At 38.4% G+C, this 26350-nt stretch overlaps 1 protein-coding gene across 2 annotated transcripts in view; it reads right to left on the bottom strand.

The window, feature by feature from the left end:
• Positions 1-22790, bottom strand: part of LOC135250494 (ephrin type-A receptor 6-like) — a 177948-nt gene extending 155158 nt beyond the window's left edge. The window contains exons 1-3 of one of the 2 annotated variants that reach the window (XM_064326820.1): positions 22264-22790; positions 22060-22094; positions 1186-1250 (exon numbers count right to left, since the gene is read on the bottom strand). In XM_064326820.1, coding sequence (XP_064182890.1) covers positions 1186-1194 — 9 coding nt within the window. In that variant the 5' untranslated portion in view covers positions 1195-1250; positions 22060-22094; positions 22264-22790. Of the gene's footprint in view, positions 1-1185; positions 1251-22059 lie in introns of both variants that reach the window. The other variant, XM_064326819.1, reaches the window with a different exon arrangement.
• Between the last annotated feature and the right edge of the window lie 3560 nt (positions 22791-26350).

A 26350-nucleotide genomic window follows, 5' to 3' on the forward strand; every position in this document is an offset into this window, starting at 1 on the left:
CTCTTGATGTGCCTTGCAAAAATAAATCTGCCACAGGCGTAACTTTGTTAATGTAGTGCACTGACTCAGATAATACAGATCTTTTGCGTATAATTATTTTGCATAAAACATCAATATATAGCAGGGGCAACTGACACTGGCCCTGGGGAAGCAGGATTTGCTGGTTTTTTGTTTCACCATAAAAATATAAAAACCAATTTAGACCCAAGAAACAAGGCTGAAGTGAGTTAACTGCAATCAAAGGCTTTAATTGATCAATTAAGTGCTGATAACAACAAAAACCAGCTGACCCTGCAGCACTCTGTCCAGCCATTCTACATCATGTATAAAAGTCCCTTGTGATACAGTATATTAGAACAGGTCAGTCATTTTGCCCAAAGTTTGAGTAACTTAATACTGAGGAACAACCATGACTTATTTAAAACTTATCCCAGAAACAGACAACAAATTGTACTGCCTTTACTTTTAATTTTTCAGCATTGTTCAAGTGGACAGGTAGGTGATATCCCTAGTCTGTTTTAACATGAATTTTTCAAAGGGCTGTATTTTCCCAGGATTCGTTTACTAGGCTAAAACAGAAAAATTGAATGACTTCATATTATCTTAAAAATAATTAATCAACTTGGGGAAATTGGGCAGGAAAGAGGTGATAACAAATAAATAAATAAATAAATCCCATTTTAACATTGAACTAAAAAAAAAAAGCCAACCCTTGCTCCCAAAGGACATCTTCTGCAAAGCATTCTTCAAAGTCTTTTCTTCCTGTTGTTATCCACAGTATAATTGTATACGTACGCAATGCTGCATTCTCTCCAAAATTATCACAGGGTGTAACTTTTGATCTTACTGCTTTATCTTATTGTAGATTATTTCATTGTGCTTACCATCACATTATTAACAGGAGCACGGCACCAAGAGAATATAAATAGTTTTCCCACACATCGCTAATTAATAAATTATAAATTAGCTAGATATATTTATCCAGAGAGACTTACATAAGTGCATACATAAAAGTACATAAATCTTAATTATCATCAACACAAATGGAGATGTTGAGAGGGGGATGCTCAGCATCTTCGTACCACTTAAGTGCGATTGAGTTAACACCAATCAATTCAGGCAACACTAACAATCCTGCTTCTTTTAACCAGAGACCAGTCGGTTAGCCAGGTTGCATGGACTTACCCCATTCATGGGATATGTTTTCCAGCCCAGTTCTCCCAGCACTGCAGTGGTATCCAACAGAACAACTGGAATGAGAGAAAATATGAATCCATTAGCAACACATCGATATTCAAAATGGGCTTCTCTGGAGTACAAAGAGCATAAATCGTTTCAGTAAGGTCAAAGAATAAGACGCCAATAAGGACCAAAAATTCTCCTCACAGTCAGGTCCGGTGGATAACTGCCAATTACTATGCTCACAGATGACAGTGTGAACAGCATAATGTGATACAACTATTACACATTCAGCTGTGATAGCTAATCTATAAACACGGGTCTTTTCGGGCCACAGCCTCTGTAGGTTTCTGTGGTTTCCTTTCAATTAGCAGCCAATTGAGGCCTCAGGAAGGAGGTGTGTGAACTTTTCAGCCAATCAATGACTTAAATTAAGCGCTTATGTACTGAAGCAAATCAACACCCGCAGATGCAGTGGCTGATTAGGACTGGAGTTAGCACCTGTTATAGAGTGGACTGGGTAGCACACAAGCTATTAATTAACAGGAATTGTATCAATACACCTCATTTTGCTTGACTAATGGAGTATGGCGATATTCAGCACGTGTAACTCATTTATATATGTGATTAATCAGTTAATTCAGAGGCCGGAGCTGGTGTATTCAGACAAAATCCTCAGTGTTAAATCTAACAGTTTACATGAGTTTCCTAGGGACCACACTAACTCTGTCAGAGCTAAAAGTACCGTACCAGTGTGTAGGTTACCAAAATGCACAAGCCATTACTTCTATAAAGGTTTGTAAATTATTACTCCAGTAGTTGAATTTAACCATTCTTTTCCAAAGGTAAGATTATTCAAAGTTTGGACATGACATTGGCGTGTGTGTTTTCCATTAAGAGGAATGACATGAGAGTCCTTTTGAAAAACTGTACCATAAGAAAAGCGATAGTTAAATGGTAATAAATATATTTTTTAAAAATACAGGAACACACTTGGTCATCATGCAACCAAAAGGGTCCAAATCAAAGTAATTATCTTTCAAATATAAACATGAGGTGGAGCCTTTGGCTGCATTTCAGGGGAGTTTCTTAGTGCAGTAAAAATTAAGATTTTTTGGTTCATTTTATCCCAAGGATAGAACGTAGAATTATCAAAATTATTCCAAAACAGGCGCTAATTAGAATGAATTATCTTGAATTACATCCATTCAAGTCATCATGTGGAATAGTTCATACAGCTTCAACTTAAAATAATCAGCAAGTATTATAAGACAATTTGGATCTATAGCATGCATGTGTTGTTCAAAGAATAAGGAAGGATGAAATACAGAACATCTGTGTCATTTGCTGAAGGCAATGGGGTGTCTAGCCTTTAAACTGAGCATGTGTGTGGAAACAACTAAGCCACAAGCCTTCTGTCAGCCCCCAGGCTAAGTTGATATGATGAATTTGCTATTCTTCAGACTTTTATGGACTGAGTTAATTACTATTCGATGAATAAAGTGAGCCACAATCAGGAAACCATCCAATTCATCTGTGGAAAGACGATCATATGAGTGTCATTCACTGACAAGGTAACCCCTGGTGTACTAGACTACCCCAAAAATCAACAAAAAGTGACATACAAATTTAAACAAGCCACATTTAATTTCTCCCAGGGTTTGTCTTAATTTTAATGTATTTATGTATTGCCAATCAAACAAAAAGCCTTTGGAGCTTTCACTTGAGGCCTGAAGAAAATATAATTTAGATTTGTTTTTGCAGTTTGAATCTATGTACTAGAGGTGTGCAGAAACGTCATTATCTGTATCTGTATCTGTTCAGCCAACAAAATTATCTGTATCTGTATTCGGATAGAAGACAGGAAGTGGGCGTGGTTTATACTGGAAGTTACGTTAAATCAGGCAAATGCGGTATTTTCTAACCATATTCATTGGCAATGCAATTGTTGTGCCTTCAAAGCATCAAATTGATTTAATGTTGGCATATAATTAATTATTAAATATATTTCCACATCCTCATACTGTACCTTTCATCTCTCTCTCTCTCTCTCTCTCTTTATTTTTAACTAAACTAAGTTTTATGAACTGTCTGAACCTCACCACCACTACCACCCTATGACTATGACTGACCTATGACTGATACATACAGCATGTTACATTTTATACGGATGAATATTGATTGAAATACAAGGTAAAACATAGTTTTTTTCAATATTTCGACTGGGTTTTTTAAATGGAGGAAATTAACACATACAGCTAAACACTACAGGTTCTAAGCTTCATTTTGATGTATAGGTAGCGGGGGTTTGAAAGAAATCCAGCTGCCACACCAGGCTTGTGTCTTGCTAGCTCCCGCACCTCCTCCGAGCAAGAGTTCCTGAGTATAGCGACGGTCAGCTCTCAGCCGCGCCTGCTGTGCGTTGACTCGGCGGGGCGACTACAGAAATCAGCTGATCACCTTCAATAATGTGGAGTAAATTAAACGACTAGTTACTGAAACCAAAGTCCTATGTTGCAAACAGAATGGGCATTTTTATCTAGTGGCCATCCACAATGATATGAATCCATTTGAAGAAACATAATGGCTGACGCACAGAACTTATTTATTAAACGTTTTGCAGCGCAGTGGCTCAAAGTTTGTTGTGGGTAACATGCTGCCCCTGCCCGCCTCCCCCTCTCTCTCTCCTCCCTCTCCCTCCCTCTCCTCTCCTCTCCCCTACTGCCTCCCCTCTCCTCCCTCTCTCCTCCCTCCCTCCTCCCCCCTCCCTCCCTCCCTCCCTCCCTCCCTCCCTCCCTCCTCCTCTCTCTCTCTCTCTCCTCTCTCCTCTCCTCTCTCTCTCTCTCTCTCTCTCTCTCTCTCTCTCTCTCTCTCTCTCTCTCTCTCTCTCTCTCTCTCTCTCTCTCTCTCTCTCTCTCTCTCTCTCTCTCTCTCTCTCTCTCTCTCTCTGCCCGTATAACGTTAGATAGAGGCTACATGGAGCTGACTTATGCTGCTGGTTATTTCTTCTGTGGGGTCAGGCTAAGTTTGTGCGATATAAACACAGCGTAATGAGGATGCCTGGGATTTCTGCCTGCTCTCTGCAGGCTCAGGACCCGATGACAGCAGGCTTCCAAAAAAAACTGCAACTTGCAGCGTCACACAGTTAAAATGTGCAACATGTGTGCCTAAATTAAAAGAAATGCCACAGCATTTGAAGACAATGGCCTAGTCAAGCTGAATTTAACATCAAATCTCCATCCTGATTTATGGCACCAGCTAGACAATTAAAAAGTGTGATAAAGAAATTTAACAAAAACAGTTTCTCGGTTAACATCTAAAATAGTTTTCATATAACAGTCAATGTTATCTCATGTATTTTCATTGAAAGAGGCCATATTACTTCTTGTTTTACTGTTTAGAGTTTCAGCTTTGCGTGCATATTTCAGTGTGTGTGTGTGTGTGTGTGTGTGCACGCGCAAGTGTGTATATGTATGTGGTATGTATGTTTGTGGCTGGCGGTTGGGTGGGTTTGGGTGTGGGTGTGTGTGTGTGAGTGTGTGTGTGCACGCGCAAGTGTGTATATGTATGTGGTATGTATGTTTGTGGCTGGAGGTTGGGTGGGTTTGGGTGTGGGTGTGTGTGTGTGTGAGTGCGTGTGTGTGTGCGTGCGCGTGCAAGTGCATGTGTGTCTGGAGGTCTCCTAGGCTCAGTTTCCCAACTATTTCAGTTTCAGAATACCTTGGCGAAGGAATACACAGAGATGGGAGACAATGCAGAGAGAAATTTCAAGGCTATCTGAGATCTTCCAGCCAGATACAGTTTTAAAATAAGATACAAGCAACATCTGTGATTGCAGAAACAGACATTGATAAACACATACAACACACTTCTCAAATAGAAAAATGATCATACTGGCTTTAAGATATAAATCACCAGCCCTTGTTTCTCTACCCCCTGTATTAAATCTCATTTGCCATATAATAAAACAGAAAAGGTTGCTTATGGAAGTGGACATGAAGTGAGACAGCTGAAAATAGGGTTATTTATTTACAGATATATTTGCTTACTCGATCTAATGGATTCCAGTAATACATAGCATCCATTTATTTCAGCTTGAGAATATATTGCCCATAGCTATGAGTGTGTGAGTGAATGGTGTGTGTGCCCTGCGATAGATTCCTGCCTCTCGCCCACTGGGATAGGCTCCAGCAACCCCCGACCCTGCTTAGGATATAGATATAGATAATGTATAGATCGAGGGTATAGATAATGGATGGATGGATGGATTACACTTCAAAGAAAATGAAAGACAAATGTCCAAAAGATCTCAATACATAAAATACAAACAATAATTAAAAACCAGCAACCATCTGTAGCGGTTTATGTTTATGAATAAACAATTATGTATGAAGTGCCTAAAATAAACTAACACAGAAAACAATGACTTGATTTATATCTGTACTTAAGTGAGTGCAATTTATCTGGCCAATCCTCACACATTTACAGAGTGTTCTATTTAAGGTTTTATAACTCCAGATGTGAGCATAAAAGAGACTTGGAAAATGGCTTGATAGAAGACATTTGTACCATTTACAGTACTAATTTAGATTAGTTTATATGCATAATTTAAGTAGAAATAAAGTGCTGAATGCAATTACCTTGGCAAAAATGCAAAAATGAAGGTGTTCTCTTTAGTTTGAAATGAAATACTGAGAGATTACATATAAAACATGAAATTACACATCGTGGATTATACTCTCCTTGACCACATGGGTGCAAAATCTGAAGGAGATTTGCAAAACTACTAAAGATCTATGAAGCAAAATGTAAACAGTGAACCCTGATGTCCTTTAGTGTTTCCAAATCTACCCAAAATTATGCATTACTGTAAATCATAACAAAATCATACATTTCACTATAAATCAATGGTTTTGACACATGAAAATCACTTTTGCATTTTCAAGTGGGAATTACTATCTAGGGTCTATGATATCTAGAGGTCCAAAAACCTACCCAAAACCTCTCCGAAAATGAATAAAATATTTTTTGTCCATGAAAAAACATTTGCCAATATAAATGATGTTTTACATGAAACATGGATATCACATTGAAAAAGTATGCAAAAACATTGTGACACATCACACCCATATGTGCTTGCTGAACATCTAATTCCAAAGTCATGGCCATTAATATGGAGTTGGTCCCCCCTTTACAGCTATGACAGCCTCCACTCTTCTGGGAAAGATTTTCACTTCTATTCAGCCACCAGGGCATTAGTGCAGTCAATCATTGATGTTAGGCGATAACCCCTGGCTCAGGGTCGGCGTTCCAATTCATCCCAAAGTTCAATCAACTAAATTCAGCAAGCCATTTCTTTATGGACCTTGCTTTGTGCATGGGGGCATTGTCATGTTGAAACAGGCAAGGGCCTTCCCCAAACTGTTGACACAAAGTTGGAAGCACACAATTCTCTAGAAAGTCATTGTATGCTGTAGCATTACATTTCCCCTTCACTGGAACTAAGGGCCGAGCCTAAACCATGAAAAACAGCCCTAGACCATTAGTTGGCACTATGCATTTGGGCAGGTAGTGTCCTCCTGGCATTCGCCAAACCGAGATTCGCCCGTCAGACTGGCAGATAGTGATGCGTGATTCATCACTCCAGAGAACATGGTTCTACTGCTCCAGAGTCGAACGGTGGTGTGCATTACACCAATCCAGCTGATGCTTGCCATTGTGCATGGTGATCAAAGCTTGTCTGCGGCTGCTTAGCCATGGAAATTCAGTTCATGAAGCTCCCGACTAACAGTTCTTGTGTTTCCAGAGGCAGTCTGCAACTCAGCAGTGAGTGTTGCAACCAAGGGCAGACAATTTTTACACAATACCTGCTTCAGCACTTGGCAATCCATGAGCTTGTGTTGCCTAGCTGTATGGCTGAGCTGTTGTTGCTCCTAGACGTTTCCATTTCACATGAACAGCACTTACAGTTGACCGGGGTAGCTCTAGCAGGGCAGAAATTTGACAAACAGACTTGCTGGAAAGGTGGTATACTATGACAGTGCCACGTTGAAAGTCACTGAGCTCTTCAATCTACTGCTAATGTTTGTCTATGGAGATTGCATGGCTGTATGCTTGATTTTATGCATCTGTTAGCAATGGATGTGGCTGAAGTAGCCAAACCCACTAATTAGAAGGGGTGTCTACATACTTTTGGCAATGTAGTGTATGTAATCTTTAGAAATGTTGCTATTCATGATCACTCCAAGAAAAGTTTTACGTTCATCTAGCACATATCAGCAAACAGTACATTTAAATGACAAGTATAGCCCATGTAACGGGACGACACAGCTCAGGAGGTAAGAGCGGTTGTCTGGCAGTCGGAGGGTTGCCGGTTCAATCCCCGCCCTGTGCGTGTCGAAGTATCCCTGAGCAAGACGCCTAACTCCTAACTGCTCTGGCGAATGAGAGGCATCAATTGTAAAGCACTTTGGATAAAAGCGCTATATAAATGCAGTCAATTTACCATTTACCATGTAGATACTAATACCTCATATTATGTACAATATGATCAAAATAAAATAATATTTCTCCATCAGAAAAATGTTGCCAATGTTCTAGCTTCATGGTAAAGGATGCATCATACATTACACATGTCTGAGTCACCAATGAACATTTACACTACAGTATGTGAAACACCCACATTATGAGGTGGCAGTGTAGTATAATGGGTAAGGAACTGGTCTTGTAACCTAAAGGTCACTGGTTCAATTCCTGGTTCGATTCCTTGAGCAAGGTACTTAACCAGCATTGCTTCAGTATACTGTATGTCCAGCTGTATAAATGGATGCAATGTAAATGCTATGTAAAAGTTGTGTAAGTCGCTCTGGATAAAAGTGTTTGCTAAATGCCTGTAACGAATTCTAGCAAAGCAGGCAATGACGAGCCACTATGCTAACACTACCTCAGTACTAACATCTATTAGTTTGCCTCGATACAGATATTAATTATTGGCAAAAGCTAACAATTATCGATTATGACCAATGTAAATATAACAATATTAAAAATATAACACAACATAAATAACTGAAATGTTACAAGCAGTAATATGTACATCTTTGCCATGTTTGTATGTAACCTTGCTAGACTTCATGCTTCCTCCTCCTCTTCTGACTCACTCCCCAAATCTATGTCAGCATGGTGAGAATTTGCTTTTGCCAAGCTGATGAGTTGGCAAAATGAGTAAAATCATCCAAAAACCAAAGGAAAACAAGAATTACACCGAAATGAGTGCTTGTATAATAATGCATAACGCTACAGTTGACTGCGCAATGCTGTGTTGAAGCAATCATTTATGCTGTTACACTAGGCTCTCAATTGTTGTTATAAATTTCAAATGAGACGTATGCCGTCCTCTACTGGATAAAAGAGTTATCAATCAAACGATGTACAATGGCATAAAAAGCAAGAGGGGTTTTACTCGTAACTGTCAATGCCTTTCAATTTGTATGTTTATTTCTCAGGGACACCTGTAGGTGTCTTAATGGTAAGATTCTATATTTATTCCATTTTTAGTCACAGATATTGATAGCAGAATGACATTGTATAATTACACAAACATTCCTACTCAGCTATTTAGTAAAGAGTTTTTCACAGCTGTATTGACATACCTTCAGGCTATTGCTGGCTTTAACTTGCTATGATGGAATAAAAATTTTTGATGGTGAAAGAATATTTTAATAAACTCCCAGATAAACTCTATTGTCCAGTATGTCATCATGCTTGGGGATATAATTGCAGATGAGGCTGCATGGTGGGGGTGCTTGTTAAATTTAATTAAATTCAATTTTATTTGTATTGTGCTTATTACAGAGAATTGTCACAAAGACGCTTTACAGAGTAGGAAAAAAAGTGCAAGAAATAGATCAAAAACAGCAAACAGAGGAAACATCAAGCCTGAACCTCCAAATAGTAACCATGTGAAGTAAAAAAATAAATAAAATACTCCATCAAACAGTGCCAAGAAAAATCTCAGGAGGATCCTGGCTATAGAGGGGGAGCCCATCCTCCACCGACCAGCCTGGTGTAAAGCAGTGGTAGAATGGAATGTAGCAGAAAACCATTAAGGGATCGATTACAGTGCATAAAGCAGGATAAGCTGGTTACAGCAGAGGTAATAGCTAACAGGAATAATAGAGACCAAATTGTATTGTTCAGTATAGTGCAGTTTAGATGGTCTGGGTGATATATCTGGAGCTCCAGGATGCGTCAAGGTATGGCTACGGCATACATGGAAGGGACAATGATAGCACTTACGAACCGTACTTACAAACTGTAATACAACTGTATTAGACATAGGTATCATGTATGGTCCACTAATAAAACAAGAATGCACAGCTTGTTGTTTTCACTCATAGTTTGGTTGCATGGGCATTGAATGTCTGAGCAGAGCAATCTCAGGATGCTGGCATCCTGGCCAGTAAGGGGCTTGCACAAAGGGGTTAAAATATGATGGTGCCCTCTGGTTTCCCCTTAGAATGGTCCTGTGCAGCTATACTCAGCAAGTAAGTGCAGCTTAATACAAAAAATATTTATTTGCCTGTATCTCTTCTTTTCCATTTTTTTTCTCTGGAATGTTCTGGAATAAACAGTGTCTCCCTGTCAGTCAAATTATCGATTTGTTCTGTAACAAAAGACGCTTTCCCATTCCAGGAGTGTAATGTTAACATTAATTTCCATTAGCTGTGTGCCACACTGAGATGATATCGGAAAATCAAGGTAATGGGGGAAAATATGGATGCTCAAAAAGAGAATAATAATAAAAACGAAGAAGAATCAACCTTTGATTTCCAACAAGTGAATGTATATCAAATTAATTGGGAGCAATTTTAGTGGTTATCACTTTTAGTGTGTTTTTATGTAACAAAAAAGCTAACAAATAAAGAAACTGCCTTATATAAGAGTGCTCTTATCTCCACTCAGATGTGTACAAGCAGTTTTTTTTTGATGCTCATGAAATTTATTTCCTTTTTCACTATTCTGTAAAAGAGCTTTGATGATACTGCATTATAACTAGTTTCTGCCTCTCTTACACCCACAACCCTCATCAGAGCACATTTTCATCTCCCTCACAGCCATTGTTTCCTGCTAGATCCTGTTGCATGCATTCAACTTAGGACTTAAGGACTTTTAATTAGCTTTTATTCACTTCTGTCTAAAGCTGTTCATAAATCGCCATCTATACTGAGTATAAAATAATGCAAAGGGCTTTTTATAAACTCAAACACTGTAAAGAGTAAAATGTGCTCAACATTAATGCCAACATTGTAGAGGAGATTACAATTGCATATTATAGGATTATAATACTCAATTGTGTGTGTGTGTGCAGGTGTGTGCATGTGTGTGTGTGTATGTGTGTGCATGTGTGTACGTGTGTGTGTATGTTTGTGTGCATGTACACATCTGTATAGGTGTGCATCTGTATGTACATGTGTTTGTCTGTGCATGTGTGAGAGAGAGAGAGTGAGAGAGGGTGAGAAACTGCAGTCCATGGCAGGAGACCGCAAACTGATTTATCATTTCCCACAACATGGCAAGTGAAAATTAATCTGTTTATCCATGCAATGAATATTTGATCACTGTAGCGCAAACAGAACTGATGGGATATATTTCAAGAGTCCTGCAAAGACATACTAATTAAGAATTGGCAGTGACATGCCCATTCATTTAGCTCCTAACATAAATTGTACACACAGGGAAATGTTTGATATTATTCACTACTTGACTTTATCATACAGTACTACAAATGTTGATTTACTGTATGAGGGTTGTGTGACATATGTGCAATATCAGAAGAAGAAGCAAAGAAGAAAAAATGTGTAATTACATTTATACATCATCTTTCATATCTGCAAAGGATCTCTTGCCCATAACCGGAATAAGCACCAATATTTGGATTCACAGTTGGGTGCTCGACAAGTTTCATACTTGTTTCAGTTTTGCACCATAGCACTTATAATCTGCCCACTGAAGTTGTGAGCAGTGCTGCTATGCTGATTTCAATACCTAAGGTCAAACTGTTGGCCAAAGACATGGTTTTGTGTGACAAATGAATCAAGAAGGGAACACAAATATGCAGTAAAAAAAAGCTAAAATGGCAGGTCCAGCTGAAAGAGACCGAGTTCAAGAATAGCCGAGATGGCAATAACACCCTGTCACTTCAAGTTTTCACCAAATAAAATGCAGAACAACACCTTTTTCCAAAGACGGCAAAGCTGACACACTAAAACCGCACTGTGGGCATACTTTCAACCCCTGGTCTAGCCCCCTACTGGCTCACCAGCACCGACTCCATCTTAGAGGTCCCCAGTCCCTGTTCATAGCCTAGCTAGACTGCAACAGTTGTTGGGGGAGAGACAAAAAACAAAGAATGGTTTGGCAGCAGTAGGCATAGAAAAAAGAGATACTTTAGAAGTAACGCTCAAAGAAGTAAAAAACATTTTAGAAGTTGCCATGGATAAGAAAGCTTGCAAAACAAACTTTCATCCTGTCCACAGCAACTATGAAAAGACATACCCGTTCGGCTCATTAGAAGACATAAAGACCATCCCACACGTCTTCTACTGGATTAGTGCATTTCATGAGTTTATACGTAATAATCACCACCATTCCTGGCTGTCAGTCCACTGTGTGTCGCACTGACTAGGGCCCTTGAAACTGAAAGGTTTTGATTCTAAATCCAGGACTACTATGCCCTTGACCGATGTAATTAATCTGAATGGCATTGGGAAGCACAATATCCAGCTGTTTAAACCGACACTGAAACAATGCAAATTGTTCTGGATAAAGGTGTCTGCCAAGAAAAACATTTACAAAACCCGCCGTTCTGTCATCAGTAAATTCATAACTGTTCATGACACACAAACTAAAAGGCTGGCACAACTCTGCAAACTACTTTGAATACAAGGATTAAAATGATATACTATATACTGTTCATGCATAGTAACCACTGTGTTAAAATGATAGGATGAAAATGAAACTTGTTTTTTCTTAATCGGTGAAGTTTACCTGCAATTCCTCTGAGCATTTCAAGTAATTATGGTTGATTTAATCTGCCTCAGCATGTCAACAACTATGGATGTTGACTTAAACTAGGATAGACTTGCTGGAGATATGAAATGAAGTGCTGTGGTTGATGGCCAGAACCAAATGGATGGCCAAAAGAAACACACATACACTTATTCACATACTATAAAGAAGCATATTTCTGCTCTGCTAATAAACTATTGACCTAAACTTTGAAAGTTTTTACTTACAAAGAACCAAATTCCGACCTACATTTATTGCTGAGCCAGCGACGGATGAAAAGGGGGGGTGACTGAAGAACATTTTCTTTTCCACCAAGACAATTCATACCATTCCTTCTCTACACCAACAAAGAATCCAAGAGATTTTCTACAACCACACCAAACCAGGATGTCTTTTTGTGTTTTGTTGCACGGAGAGAAGACAGGCCTTCTGCTGCTGCAAGGAAAGAAGAAAGACTGGACCTCTATCACAAGCCCTCTTATGACAAACCTACAAAACCTTTTAAGTATAACAGATTTTTCGGCATCATCCTTCTAATTTGAGTTTATGGTTATGTTACAAGTGAGATCTGTCAGATGTGGCAAAAGTTGCAAGATAGCACAGACTTGGGAGTTAATTCAAAACTTAGGCATGAAAATTCTCCAGTGAATTTGACAAATAAATTCTGACTTGCTTAACAGTAAAGGTTAGTTTTACAGGGTTAAGCAGGAGGTTTGTTTGTAGAGGAGCTGGGCTTTTTGGGAAAAAGTACCAGTAGGGTATCCCACATTTATCATTTGTCCTTGAGTTAAACCACCACAGTAGGTAAATTGTACATAGGTGTGCTCAGAATCTACAATCATCCGTGTGTGTCTGTCTGCCTCCCATTTATTTCTGGTAGGCCACCAACCACCCCCGCTTGACCATTTCACAACTCCAGCAATTCTGTCCTATTTCAAGTCAAAATACAGAAATGCTGAGGCAGATCACATCAACCAAAATTCCCTACAGCATGAGGGTAATTTGTAGGATCAAGACAGAACAGGCTACCTGTCATCTAAGACTTCACAATATCAGAGCCCTTGAGTCTTGCACATCATGCGTGAGACTCACAAATTAAGGACCAATCACACGCTCACATGCTCAGCTCATAAAATTTCAGCAGTTCAATCAAATCAACCGTGATGACTATTCTGCCGGTTTGATGGCAAATTCGGCTGGTTTAAATTATGACCACAGGTCAGACAACCCCCCTGCCCCTGACAACAATATTATCACTGCCCACCTTTGCTATCAACAGTATCACAACACTAACATTCTCCATAGTTTATCACAATAAGAACATATGCATATTTACATGTGGCTAACCACACAGCTCAACTTATCACTACTTTTCTCACAGCGTACCACCAGTTGTTCTCAATGTATGAAGGTCAAACAGTACAATGCTGTGTATGGAAATAATTTTTGTGTAAAAAAAGATAAGAGAATGTAATTTTATGAGGAAAAGAGAACACTCCAGCGATTATTTAATAGACAGCAAAAATGACATTTAACAGTGCAAACAAACTTTTATACTTGAAATGACAGATAAAGCAATCCCCTGCATGAAATTTACATTAAATATGTGAATATTTCTGACTATAAACTGGACATCATTTATCTTTGTTTTGCTCGTAGATGAACTGAAAGTGACAACTGAATTCCTAATGGCTGAATTTGTAAAATGTTGCCTGCTGGGGGGGAAAAATCACTACTGAGAAACATAGGCAGTTGAATTTCATAAGCATGGTACTACATGCAATGCAGATGTTAAGAAAAAATGTTAACACAAAATACTTTTCCCGAGAGTGCATCTAGGTCAAGGGCAGATCATTGATGAATGTGTCTTGTAAATATTAAAGCTGAATCCCACCTCAATACATAACTAAAATCACACAAGCAGCATTTATTTGACTTCATTTCAATGTTTAAATAGCAGAGAGAACAGCTTAAGTCATAAAAGGACACTGCTATCACTTGAGTAACCTAGTCGGACTCAACAGCGTGATTAAATATCATATATGATATTACTTGTCAACTGTTGGTATTCCCTCTTTGATATTTTTCTACTGGAGATGAAAAAGTGCAATCCCATTATAATCCCAATGTAAGCCTAATGAAAAGGAAAGGGATGCAATACTGCATTTTATGGAAAAGGATCGTGAAGTGAATTATATTGTTTATTGATGGTTGTTGAAGACTGGGTTGAGGATCCACTGGTCCACTGCAGGAGCAGTGTCCTCTGTCCTACACGGACCAGTTGGACACGTGGCTAGGTGTTATCCTTAAGCCATGCGATAATGCTGAGAGAACTCTGGTCCTTCCTCATGGCATAGATCTGCTAGGCTAGATTCCTCACTGAACCAGCATCTTGACCTCTGGCTTACTTCCACTGTGAGTAATGGCGTGAAGAGAGGCTTGCCTTGTGGCAAAAGTCCCAGTTTACTGGACTAAGTCTCTTGTGATGTATGGTTCATCACAAGGGGGAGGGCCTGGCTTTTTCCAGGGTCTACAGTTGTAGAGCTGAGAGCAAGCTCTTCTAATCTAAATCTAATCACCAGCTCTGACAAAAATCCTGAATGAGAATCATGTGCTGGGGCCGTATATATCCAAGTGACACAATTAATGCCAGGAGTAGGAAGACAACCCACAACCAGAGATGTTGATCAGTGCCCTCACACATAGGGCTGGGCAATATGGCCAAAAAAATTATGTTCATGCACAGGCCATTGCATTTGAGACACTTGTTAAACATCATGTTTCTATAGTGCCGTCTGTTTTATATGTTGTTCAATAAGCAAACTCATCTTGATCATGGTTAATATGCTTTCTTTGTACAATAGTCTGTGACTTACCATTCTATAGAAAACATATTGTTTAAACTATTCAAATAATTTGTGCTTATTTCTTTGGTGTTTTTCCTGAAATGCAAACATTTCTGGGAAATATGTTGATGTATGCTTTTATCTAATGTCAAGTGTCTATTTGTCATAACAGTTAGGTAGGTTTGGCAGTAAATATTTAAGGTCAACTAGCTAGCTGAGGAAGAGAGCAAAGGAGTACTAGCAAGAACTAAGTGTATCAAAATGGCTTATAAACACAAAAGATGGACCTCAAAAGAGAAAAAGACCAGGAGAGATACGTAGGTAGCCAAGTTGCCAGAGTTGGATGGCTTTTTACAAAGTCAATCGCCAGACCTGCAATCCAACCTTGTCAAAAAGTCTATATGATAACAAATATATCAACAACCTTCTGTCATTCGGGACATGTTTTAAAACTAAGCACTTCAACAGATGTCTCAGTCTCCAAACTTGTGATTAACTTGTGGAAGTGGTTAACTTGTGGAACACCATCCGTTAACCACTTGTGAGGTGTTGACTACTGCGGTTGATATGACATTGCCTGTCACAGTCGCAACAGAGCACTGTTTAACTGAATTAATCTTTTTTTTTTTGTTTTTTTGAATTAAAATGACTCAAAACTACCTGAGGAGCAGCATCGAGCAGGAGAGACTGAATGGACTGGCTATAGGCTACTTTCTATCAAGAGCATTATCAGAATGCTCAGCATGGTTTTGTAAACGTAGACTCATTGGATGCCCTTCAAATTAATGAGTAGATACAAGGGGACTGGTGTTGGGTTTCTGATGTTATATAGTTTCAAACGCTATAGTTTTAATTGGGCCATCGCCGCTGTCTCAACAGTTTTATTTATTTATTTATATAGCTAGCTAGCAAAGTCGCAGTGCTAAACAGTAAACATTGAAAATAAAATTTTGGATATGGATAACTGTAAACCAAATGCGTTTCTTTCTTACCGTAAGGTGATTTTTAGCTAACTAGAATGTTTAAACTTTATGTAGGTTATGGCTGTAGCAATACTTGCTACCCAGCTAGCCGGCAGACAAACCCCTAGCCCAGTGATGAGTTGATTGTGCTGAATGTACTGAAAGACTCAAATGACAAAATTAACTGAAAGATTAAATAGGTAAGAAAACTCGAAAAGTAGCTTACTGAAAGAGAAATGACTTGCCGAGTGTATAGCATAGGCCTACTAATGCCTTATGCAAGCAGCAGCGAGACAAAGAGAAACAGGAAAGACTGTATGTTCGTAAAGGTAGGGTTTAGATTTATGAAAAATAATGTCACAGGGATGTTTATAATGACGTTAATGACAACCATGATGACAACTTCAACTTTTTAAACAGTGCTATGAAGGCATATATCCCCTCATTTGGCAAAAAAGAAATTAGCATATGTGCTATTTCTCTAAATAAAACCCAATGGATTCGCTATCATATTGCTTGACCTCAGAAACAGCGATGTCCTTAACTATATAATACAAACAGATCGTAGCATTAAATGTGACTAATTTGCTATTGATATTACACAATTACATGATGTTGGACCAGCAAGCCTTTATGTCAACACTACAAATCCAAAGAAATAGAAATATATGAATATAAAATATGGATCAAATCAGAGTAGAATAAAGGTAGTTGTGGCATGATCAACAAATGAGAAATTACAGTCAAAATAAATGTATGAATATGAAAATTAATTAAATAAGTTGGATTTCCACAATAATATTTTCTTTAAAATACTTTTCCATCAAAGGGTGCACTGTAGATGTGTGCTTGAACAATGGATCATATCCAGTGAGTTAAATATATTTCTCATACAGACTTTATTCCATGCAAAAGGATTTGAGTGCCGTGCTTTTTTATGATAATGTTCTGAGAGCAATATCAATGGGAAATGGCAGAGGCTGCCTTGTCTGTTCTTAGTTGTTGAATTTTAATACCATAAAGAATATTTGTTCCATGGAAAAGATAATTACAGAAAATGAGTCGACAAACAACACAATTATGTGAAGAACAAAGAATTAATAATATTTGCCATGTTGAAAACAGTGCTTCCAGATAATTTATCTTTAATTGGACAGCATTCCCATAACAGATATCTAATAATTAGGGTAATATAAAAATTCTCTGCCATCAAACTTAGATAGATGATGCATGGCAGCCAAAATGAAATTCTGATTTTTATCAGGGGAAAAAAAAAAACATTAACACGTCAGCAACAATAACTTAATAAAACAACTGACACTTTGGATATAGCAGTACAGATATTGAGAAAATTACAGTTATACAGTTGATTTAAATTTAAAAATTCTAACCCTGAAGCGCAAATGGTCAAAGATTGAGTAGGCCATAATACACAGAAGTAATATTCTTGTTAATTGCCAGTGGGATTCTGATGTAGCCACTATACCGGTCATAGTAGTTTTTAACCTTTTTTTGGGGGGGGGGGTGGGGGGGGGGGGTTTGGGGGGGATGGTGGTGGTGGGGGACTAAGCATTTCTACATGAGTTTCAAGTTTTGAGGCAGTATATCAATTACAGTATGTTTAGACGGTAAAATTATTTCACTAGTTTTTGATTCTCAAAATGTTCATAGTTCCTCCTCTCCATCCCCTCTGCAACAAAATTAATTATATTATTCAAGATGTGGTAGTTTTTATTTTTGCACTGATGGTATATCATGATCTATCGTGAAAAGTGGAATTCTGGATTACCTGCTCATACAGTGCACACAAATATTTGTAGTTACACTGGCAATAATGATGTTAACCAGCTTTCCAGTAAAAACCTGTGTCACAACTAGTAAGGTCTTGGTCGTTTGAATTTCAGTGTGAAACTGATTACCGAGACTCAATGAACTTGGAAAAACACTACAGGGCTAATAGTACCACTTCCTCAATTCTAATGTCACACAAATATTAGTGGTAGAAGAGCAGTGCTGTCTCCCCTCCCCAGGGATTGGAATTGAGGCTCTAGAAGGCTAGATTAAAAACGAAAAAGAATTCTCAACCTGAATTTAATGTGTAGCCTGTAAAAATATTTGATTGTACCCTTATGAAGTTGAATATACTGAACATGCATTGAAATAAGAAATCAAGATAAGAAAATATATTGAAATATTTATAAATACACGGGCAAGACACAAATTATTGCTAAAGATACTATATTTAACAAACAGTTATATAAAAATAGAATAACAGTAATACATTTGCTGTGAAATATACTGTATGTCTATACAGTCAGCATATCCAATTCATTGCAGAATATTCCATTTCTTTAATGTACCTTGCTTAGACACAGGCAACCAACTGATAACAAAATCCTGTTCAATCCTGTGATTAAGTAGGCAATGGCACCAGGCATCACTAGGCAGTACCTTTTTCTGCACAGAGAATTATATTTCTGAGATCAGACAGCCAACAGACTCGATCCAGATACTGAAGTTCCTAAGCACTCATCCCAAAGCGAAATTTGAAATCAACTCAGCATCACAAACAAGCCAAAAAACATGTCCAGGGAAAAAAAAAAAAGAGTCATTACCTGCGTAATGGTTTTGCATGGTAATTCAAGCTACATACAGTAGAGAATCAGGGCAATGGTAGTGGCTGCAGACTAGTGAGATGCTACAGTGCAGTGTCATTAAGAGAACAAGGAGAGGCACATAGCCAGAAAGATCAACAACATTAAACAGTGCATAAATGGCACACATGAAGCCGTGAGCCGCTGTTTAATGGGGGATTGTTCCCACTAAAAGAAAAAATATAGTGCCTTTGGCACCTCAATAGTGTGACAGAGTGAAACCAATACGATAACGGATGGCTTCCTGGATATGGTGCCAATATCCAGGAAGCCACCCCTTATTGCATCGTATTAGCATACAGTACAGCAAGAATGTCAAGCTTTAGTCAGAGAGGACTGAAGACTGCAGGTTTATTTGTGACTATATTACTATAAGCTGCCAACTTAGCCTTGGAAACAAGCTGTGTGGATTCTTTCTGCCATTTGTGACTTTGTGAAAAACAGAAACTGCACCTCTCTTGGATTGGAGTTTGAAATATCTGTTATACTGAATGAGGTTAAGGTAAATAAATAAGAGCAGTGGGTAGCACTGTCGCCACACAGCAAGAAGGTTGTGGGTTCGAATCTCGGATTGGGGCCTTTCTGTGTGGAGTTTGAATGTTCTCACCGTGTCCACGTGGGTTTCGTCCAGGTACCCCAGTTTCCTCCCACAGTCCAAAGACATGCAAGTAGGCTAATTGAAGATAGCCTAAATTGCCCATAGGTATGATTGTGTGAGTGAATGGTGTGTGTGCCCTGTGATAGACTGGCGGCCTGTCCAGGGTGTATTCCTGTCTCTCGGCTAATGCATGCTGGGATTGGCTCCAGCACCCCCTGCGACCCTGCTCAGGATAAGCGGGTTTAGATAATGGATGGATGGATGGATGGATAAATAAATAAATAAATAAATAAATAAATAAATCTCTGGGGGTTCCACAGCCTGGATGTTAAATGAGTGGTGATTTGATTCTGGTACACGTCAGGCAGTCACTGTTTAAGCAGGTTTTCCTGCCTAACACTCCAGAACTGGTCCAGTCAGGTCGCTATAGGTTGTGCCTCAATGTCTGCTGAACAATACCCCACTGAAAACACCACTGGCTCGTAGAACATTTTAACCCTACCCCCTCAGATAGGACAATGGCCTGAATTTAGGATGCTCACCTAATGATTCACCTAATTTACTGATTCAAATCCAAAGCTGGGTGATACAGGATCCGTCTACTCCAACTAGTATGACAAGCATGTGTCTGGGTTAGCTGATTAGAAGACCTAATCTATTATATCTTTAATGAATGAATTTATTTATTTTTTATTTGACAATTTAAAATGAGATTTAAGACTGCATAGCAAAAATTAATCATTTAAAAAATATAGAGAATAGAAACACAAGAAAGCCAGTGGGCTTATTTCCATTGTAGTCCCATCCAATACAATACAGTTAATGTGATACAAACAGATATGACAGAAGAATACATTATTCAACAATAATATGCTCTAATATATTGTCCTTTGTAGACCAAAGTTCTCTTTCCCCCATCCCCACAATATTTCCAACTTTCTTTCTGTATGCTCACATGGGAGACACAAGGGAAGATTGGATGGTTTTGTGGTATTTGGTGCTGAGGAGATATTATAATTAGTGACTGACTGGTCACTGCTGCATAGCAATGTGACAGCTCTACAGAGCACTTCACCAAATGTGGGAGTTTGTCAGATTAAATTGCTGTTCATTTTTGGCAAATGTTCATTCAAGGCACTTGTATTATGTAAAGATTGAAATACTTAAACCATTTTTTTCCGGGTCTCAAGCTAGTTGCAAGACAGAATTACTCTATCAACAAATCAAACAAGGCTGCAAAGGCCTGTTCATTATGATATTAACAGATTTCAGACAGGAAGACAGAATAGGGGGGTCACCTCCCTTCGCTCAAATTTTACTATTACCAGAGGAAGAGGGGGTTAAACACTGGCTGAGCATTTGCTACAATATTTATTGACATATTTTCAACATATTATCTGTTTCAAATTAAGAGGTCACAAAAATTCTTGAATAAATAGAACATAAAAATTTAGTACAAAGTGAAAAACCCCTAAAACAATTTGCGGAGAAATGAGCACATTATGCACACAACGCACACACACACGCACACACGCACACTCTCACACACACACAGGGCATTGTGTGTTTGGGGAAAAACCATACCAGCAGTATTGAAGTAAATGTTATGATTCCGGCATGATTCCTGTGTATATCTATAAAATCAATAAGGATACTTAGAACCATGACTCAGTGCACACAGTTGCATTCCTAATAATAATAATAAAACATTTGTGGTTGAATTTATATGATTTTTATAAAAAATAGTATTTGTTTCCTCATTAAGATCCAAACCATGTCATTCTACAGCTCTCTTAATGCGGACGTGGATGCAATAGAAGGACAGCCTGCAATGCATGTGTACATCTGAATTAATTCAACTTTTTATTTCATTTTTATTTAACCCAGATATTCAAGAGTGACTGTCGGGTTTTCAGTTATGCAGACAATGTAAGAGCGTTCTCTTTCAACTGTAGGACTTTAATTTATTTTTATAAGAATTATAACAATTATGCAAGAGCGCACCAGTTATTACCACACATGTAGTAAAGTAAAATAACAGTTAATAACGCTCTAATGTACCTGATATGGTTTGTTATGCCGCTTTTATGTTTTAATTTGCAATCAGTATTTCAAACTCAGTACACTGACTACGCATGTTGATCACTGCTATTCCCTCGCAGCGTAAAGTATTACGCTTATTCAGCATGAAGCATACGAATGACTGGATTGATTTGGAAGAACTATATACTTCTAAAGGACTACACCATGATCAGTAATGTGTGTTTAATTGCCTTTATTGTGATCTGTCATGTGCGTAGGCTACAAAAATTCAGATTTTAGGCACATGACAACGAAAAATTGCACCGAACGCGCAGTTATGCACCACTACGGTGAATAGTTAGGGAAAGGAAACGGTTCCGTAAGAAAGACGCGTCCTCAAACGATCGACTGACATTTGATTTGGAGACCGTTTGCGCGTGCTTCTGTCAGGTTCAAAAAGGAGTTTACACAGGTTAATAAAAAGATGAAGATGTACTGCAGACAATGAACACGCGTCCAATGTATTCAGATACGTTTAATTATCGGACAATTAACATACTGTAGTAACATTTTTCACTGCATGATTAGAGAAAATTCCAAACACCACATTATACTTGTAGCCCGTCGTAAGGCTGTGTTTATTTTTTTACCGATAAAATACTACGGGACATCTTCAGAAGAAAATAAAATGTTTCACAAGCAACATTCACACGCAAATGATATTAGCCTACCTTGATTGCTGTGACTTGAATCCGTGAAGAGCACCCTCAGTAGCACAAAAATAAGACAGAATTTTACTTCAAAACCCATCTCTAAAACATCCACAGGGCTGCCCTGTAATCCTCCGGCCATCAAAAGAAGCAGTATCCACGTGTATTTCTTCAAACTAAGGTTTTAAATCCGTCGGAATATTACAAAAAACCGCAGGTGAATACCTTGTACCTTGCCATCCCAGTCAGCAACAACGGGCTTTTCTCACAAAGTGAGTGTTGAGGATACCATCGTTCGCGTGATGTGATTTAATGGCAAATTAAGTAGAGTCGCTTGTGTTCGATTAAAATGAGCCGAAAACAACCACCGATTTAATCCCCCAAAATACTGAAAGGAAAATGGTGTTTACTAGCCTACCGCTTTAAGATCTTCGACGATAAGACTAAGTGAAACTTGTGGTTGTTCACTTATCTGTTCTATTATTCCTGATTGCTATATTGTTCCTTATCACTCCATGCCTGTTTGTCATTGATGATCAGGTGCATGCCTGGGTTCCCGGTTTTTGTTTCAGCACAGGCGTATTGGATGCAGCTGCGCGGGATGCCTCCAAGTTCCGAACTGTAGCGATGTGTTGCGGTCGCGGTCACCTTTACTGCATGTGGAGCTCGGCGCAAGTCATCCCAACTGAGATAGCAAAGCCGACTGGAGCTTCAGCGATACAGCAGCGCCAACAGTTTCAGAGCACTCTACTGATAGCTCGGCACTAGAGGGGGTTAGCTGACTACAGTCTTCCGATTCGACGACAGAGATTTTCTAAATCTTGAAGGCTGTCGCCACGTTAATGCATTCTTCCACGTTCTGCAGAATAGCCTATAGGCTGTACATCAAAGAACACGTGTAATGGAGCATTCCCGTTCATTTTTACTTTCATGGAGTAGGCTGCTTATGTTTTTAAAAAAATGCAAAAACCTACAGTATATGCACGTGGGTCTATTGCACACACGTATAGTAACATTATGTTAGTTACTATATTTAGAAATTAACGTGTGCAGTAGTGACAGGTATGTTTTACACGTGTCAGGTGTATCAAGTATCAAGTAAGCCCATCAAAAGTAGCCTGAACAGTAGAAAATGCTTAATTGTTTATAAATTAATATCTCTATTAAACTAACTGGACATCAGGTCCTATACAATCGGTAAAATCAGTAAATCATTACGTTTCTTGGCTTTAAACGAACCTGATCGGAGGTCATTAATACAAAGACAGTGTAGCTATATGGTAGACTATTTATAATTTTATTAACAGAGCTATGCTACATCACAAAGTTCATGTTGGAATACATTACTATTTAAGTAGACGTAAGACTAACGAATTAACATAGCATTATAACAATTGTTGAGAAACACATATTTATAATTTTGAAGGTAGGCTAGCTATTCACAGAATTCTACGTTTTCTGTACACAATTAAATATAACAATAAGTTCGGGTACTAAGTGGGTGAAACTAACTCTTTATAAATTTAATAAATAAAATCGCATTTATAAATCAATGGCGGTCTTATAATTCACATATGCTGATAAGCTTAGCACACAGTCGTATCTCCAACGTATATATTGATACTCGAGCCAACATATTGTGTCAGCTAAGAATTAGAAAGTATGCTCGCAGCTTCGGAGGGCTTCTTCAAGAGAGCAAGCCGTTGAGTAAAGCATTGCTCTGACCTTTAATGAACTTGAGCCAACTCAACAGAACGGTGGGTAATGAAAGCCCTACGCCCCCAGTACTGTAAACCACCATCAGCTAGACGTGCTGAGGTGAAAGTTAATCGTGTTCAGGGGACAGCTGCTGCTAGCTAATGCCCTGCTGAGTTAACACTACATGTAAGAAATAGATTAAACAATGACTTATGGCAATCAACATCTGCAAGCTGCTGGTTAAAGCACTAATTCAGACTCGCTAGATATTTGGCTCCTGTATTCCTTCAATCTTCTCTGGTATTTTTTTAATCCCTAGGTTTGTAACTATTGGTGCTGTCAGTATTGAAATAGCTACATGGTAGAGGATTACCTGATTTGTTTTGTGGGTATGCTACCCTGCTGAAAATTCCAGCTAAGACCAACTGGTATTCTAAGCAGGTTTAAGATAGTTTAAACTGTGTTTTGATGTGTCTTGCTGGTCATAGCTGGCCTGCGGCTGGTTAAAGCAGGTCTCTATCTGGACAAAGCTGGTTAAGCTGGTAAAGTAAGCTGGTGATCAACTGGTAGACTTGCTGATTATATAGGCAGGTCATCTGTTAAACAACTGGTTGACTGTCTAAAAGTGTCAAAAACACAGCCTAAACCAGCCTGACCAGCTGCTGGTTTAAGATTAAATTTTCAGCAGGGTACTTTTTTAACGAGTAAAAGAAAATACAGCACAGTTTATGGTCATTTATGTTTCTGTTTTGCTTGTGGATACAGTGCATGCTCTTTAGAAAATGACGACACAGATAATTAGTCACTTTTAGGATGTTAAATAAGGGTTCAGAAATCCTAAAATGGTGGCAACTAAACTGCAACCAATTTAAGGGTTTTTAAAACATAGGAAGTTTTTAATTCATCATTTTCTCAGTTACATGAAACATCTCTATGGCTTATTAAAATACCAATGGAATATTGCCATGCCAGAGATGGATGTATTGTAAGAGTATTTAATGATTTTCATTTTTAAAAAGTTATTGATATTTTTCAAAGCACTTCACTGGACATTCACTGGACCAGTAGTGAATTGCCCAGCATGGAAAATCCACCAAATAACTGTGCTGGATATTTAAATTGAGCTGAATTACAGTATTTATAAAAAATAAAAATAAAAACAGTGGTCAGCAACACTGTTTGATTAAAAGAGTTCCCTTCAAAATAGCACACGTGTGAAGATGAAAGGTCTCACTCAGTTTACATGAAAATACCATACGAAAAAAAAAAAAAAACATTAAACAATTTAAGTTTAAAAATGGCTCAGTTGTTTCCAAGCATTGCAAGGGCGTCATGAGGATTTCTACCGGTATCTTAAAATTTGGCTCTGTACACCAAAATCAGTGATGCATGAAACTGTTGGGTTCAAAAAATTGAAACACAAGCACAGCTGACACCATTTATAACTTTTGAAACTCCACTTTTTGTGTCTCAGAGGCTTGTCTGGTCACAGATGTTTCAACACTCTTTCTTTTAACAGTGTATAGTTTGCAGTTCCATAACACTATGTTGGCCCTTGCTCACATTTTGTCTTGTCTACCTATTCTTAGCATCTATCTTTAGAAACCTCTGAAAACTGTTTTGGATACCAGCATCTGCTAAGTGATTGTAATTTAGTGTAATCAGAGGAGATTCTACATCCATTACGGTACAAAGCGGCACAGATCAAAGACAGCCTCTCTTTGCTCTCTTGAGCCTCTCGCAAGACTTACTGTTTGACAGAAGACAACATTCATTATCTTCAACTTGAGTGCAAAGAATGGTCTGTAAGGAATTGTTGATACCACAACAGATAAAACAGAACCCTTTATTAAAATAAGGCCCTGTATTCCTTCCTAAGAGTTGCCATTATAATGGGTAGAAATGCACTGCGAGAAAACTGAGTGGGAATCACACGGATAAAAGGCACCTCCAATGCAGCACACCTTCTATGGTACCGAACTAGGCAGACAGGGAGCACTTCAGGTTCAGCAGGTTCGTTATAACTATATTATCATAACATTGACATGGTATATTTGATGGGAGGCTTTCTTAGGCTGATGCATGTACAGTGATACAGATGTTCTGGCACCTCACAATAAGAGCTTGATTTAATGTAATTCCAACAGAGGTCACGTGCGTTTAACAGGGATGCGCTCTATAAGAGTTGGTTTAACACTGAACGTTTTACTATGTCTCTATTAGCATCTCAGGCTTGGCTCCTTGAATGTTTCATTCACAGGGGGTAGAGGGGCAGCGGTATGCACTTATTTTCTTATGCTTATTGTACGTTGCTTTGGATTAAAGCGTCTGCAAAATAAATGTAATGTAATCCATATGTTCATTGTATTGGATACCTTGCTGTGCAAACTGCTCTAAAATTTGTCAACATTGGAAAGTATGGTGTTTGACAAAGCCAACTGTGTTTTGGTTTCAGAGACATGCTATTAATTTATGTCATAAGAAGACATCACAACAGGTATTTTATGATAAAAATGATTGATTCTATTAGGCTTCTGAGACTAATAATTTGTAACGTTGAGTCAGTCTTTATGGATAGATTCAGGAATAATCTAGATGTCTTCCAAACGCAATA

This window comes from Anguilla rostrata, chromosome 3, assembly GCF_018555375.3.
Source record: "Anguilla rostrata isolate EN2019 chromosome 3, ASM1855537v3, whole genome shotgun sequence".
NCBI classification, from domain to species: Eukaryota; Metazoa; Chordata; class Actinopteri; order Anguilliformes; family Anguillidae; genus Anguilla; species Anguilla rostrata.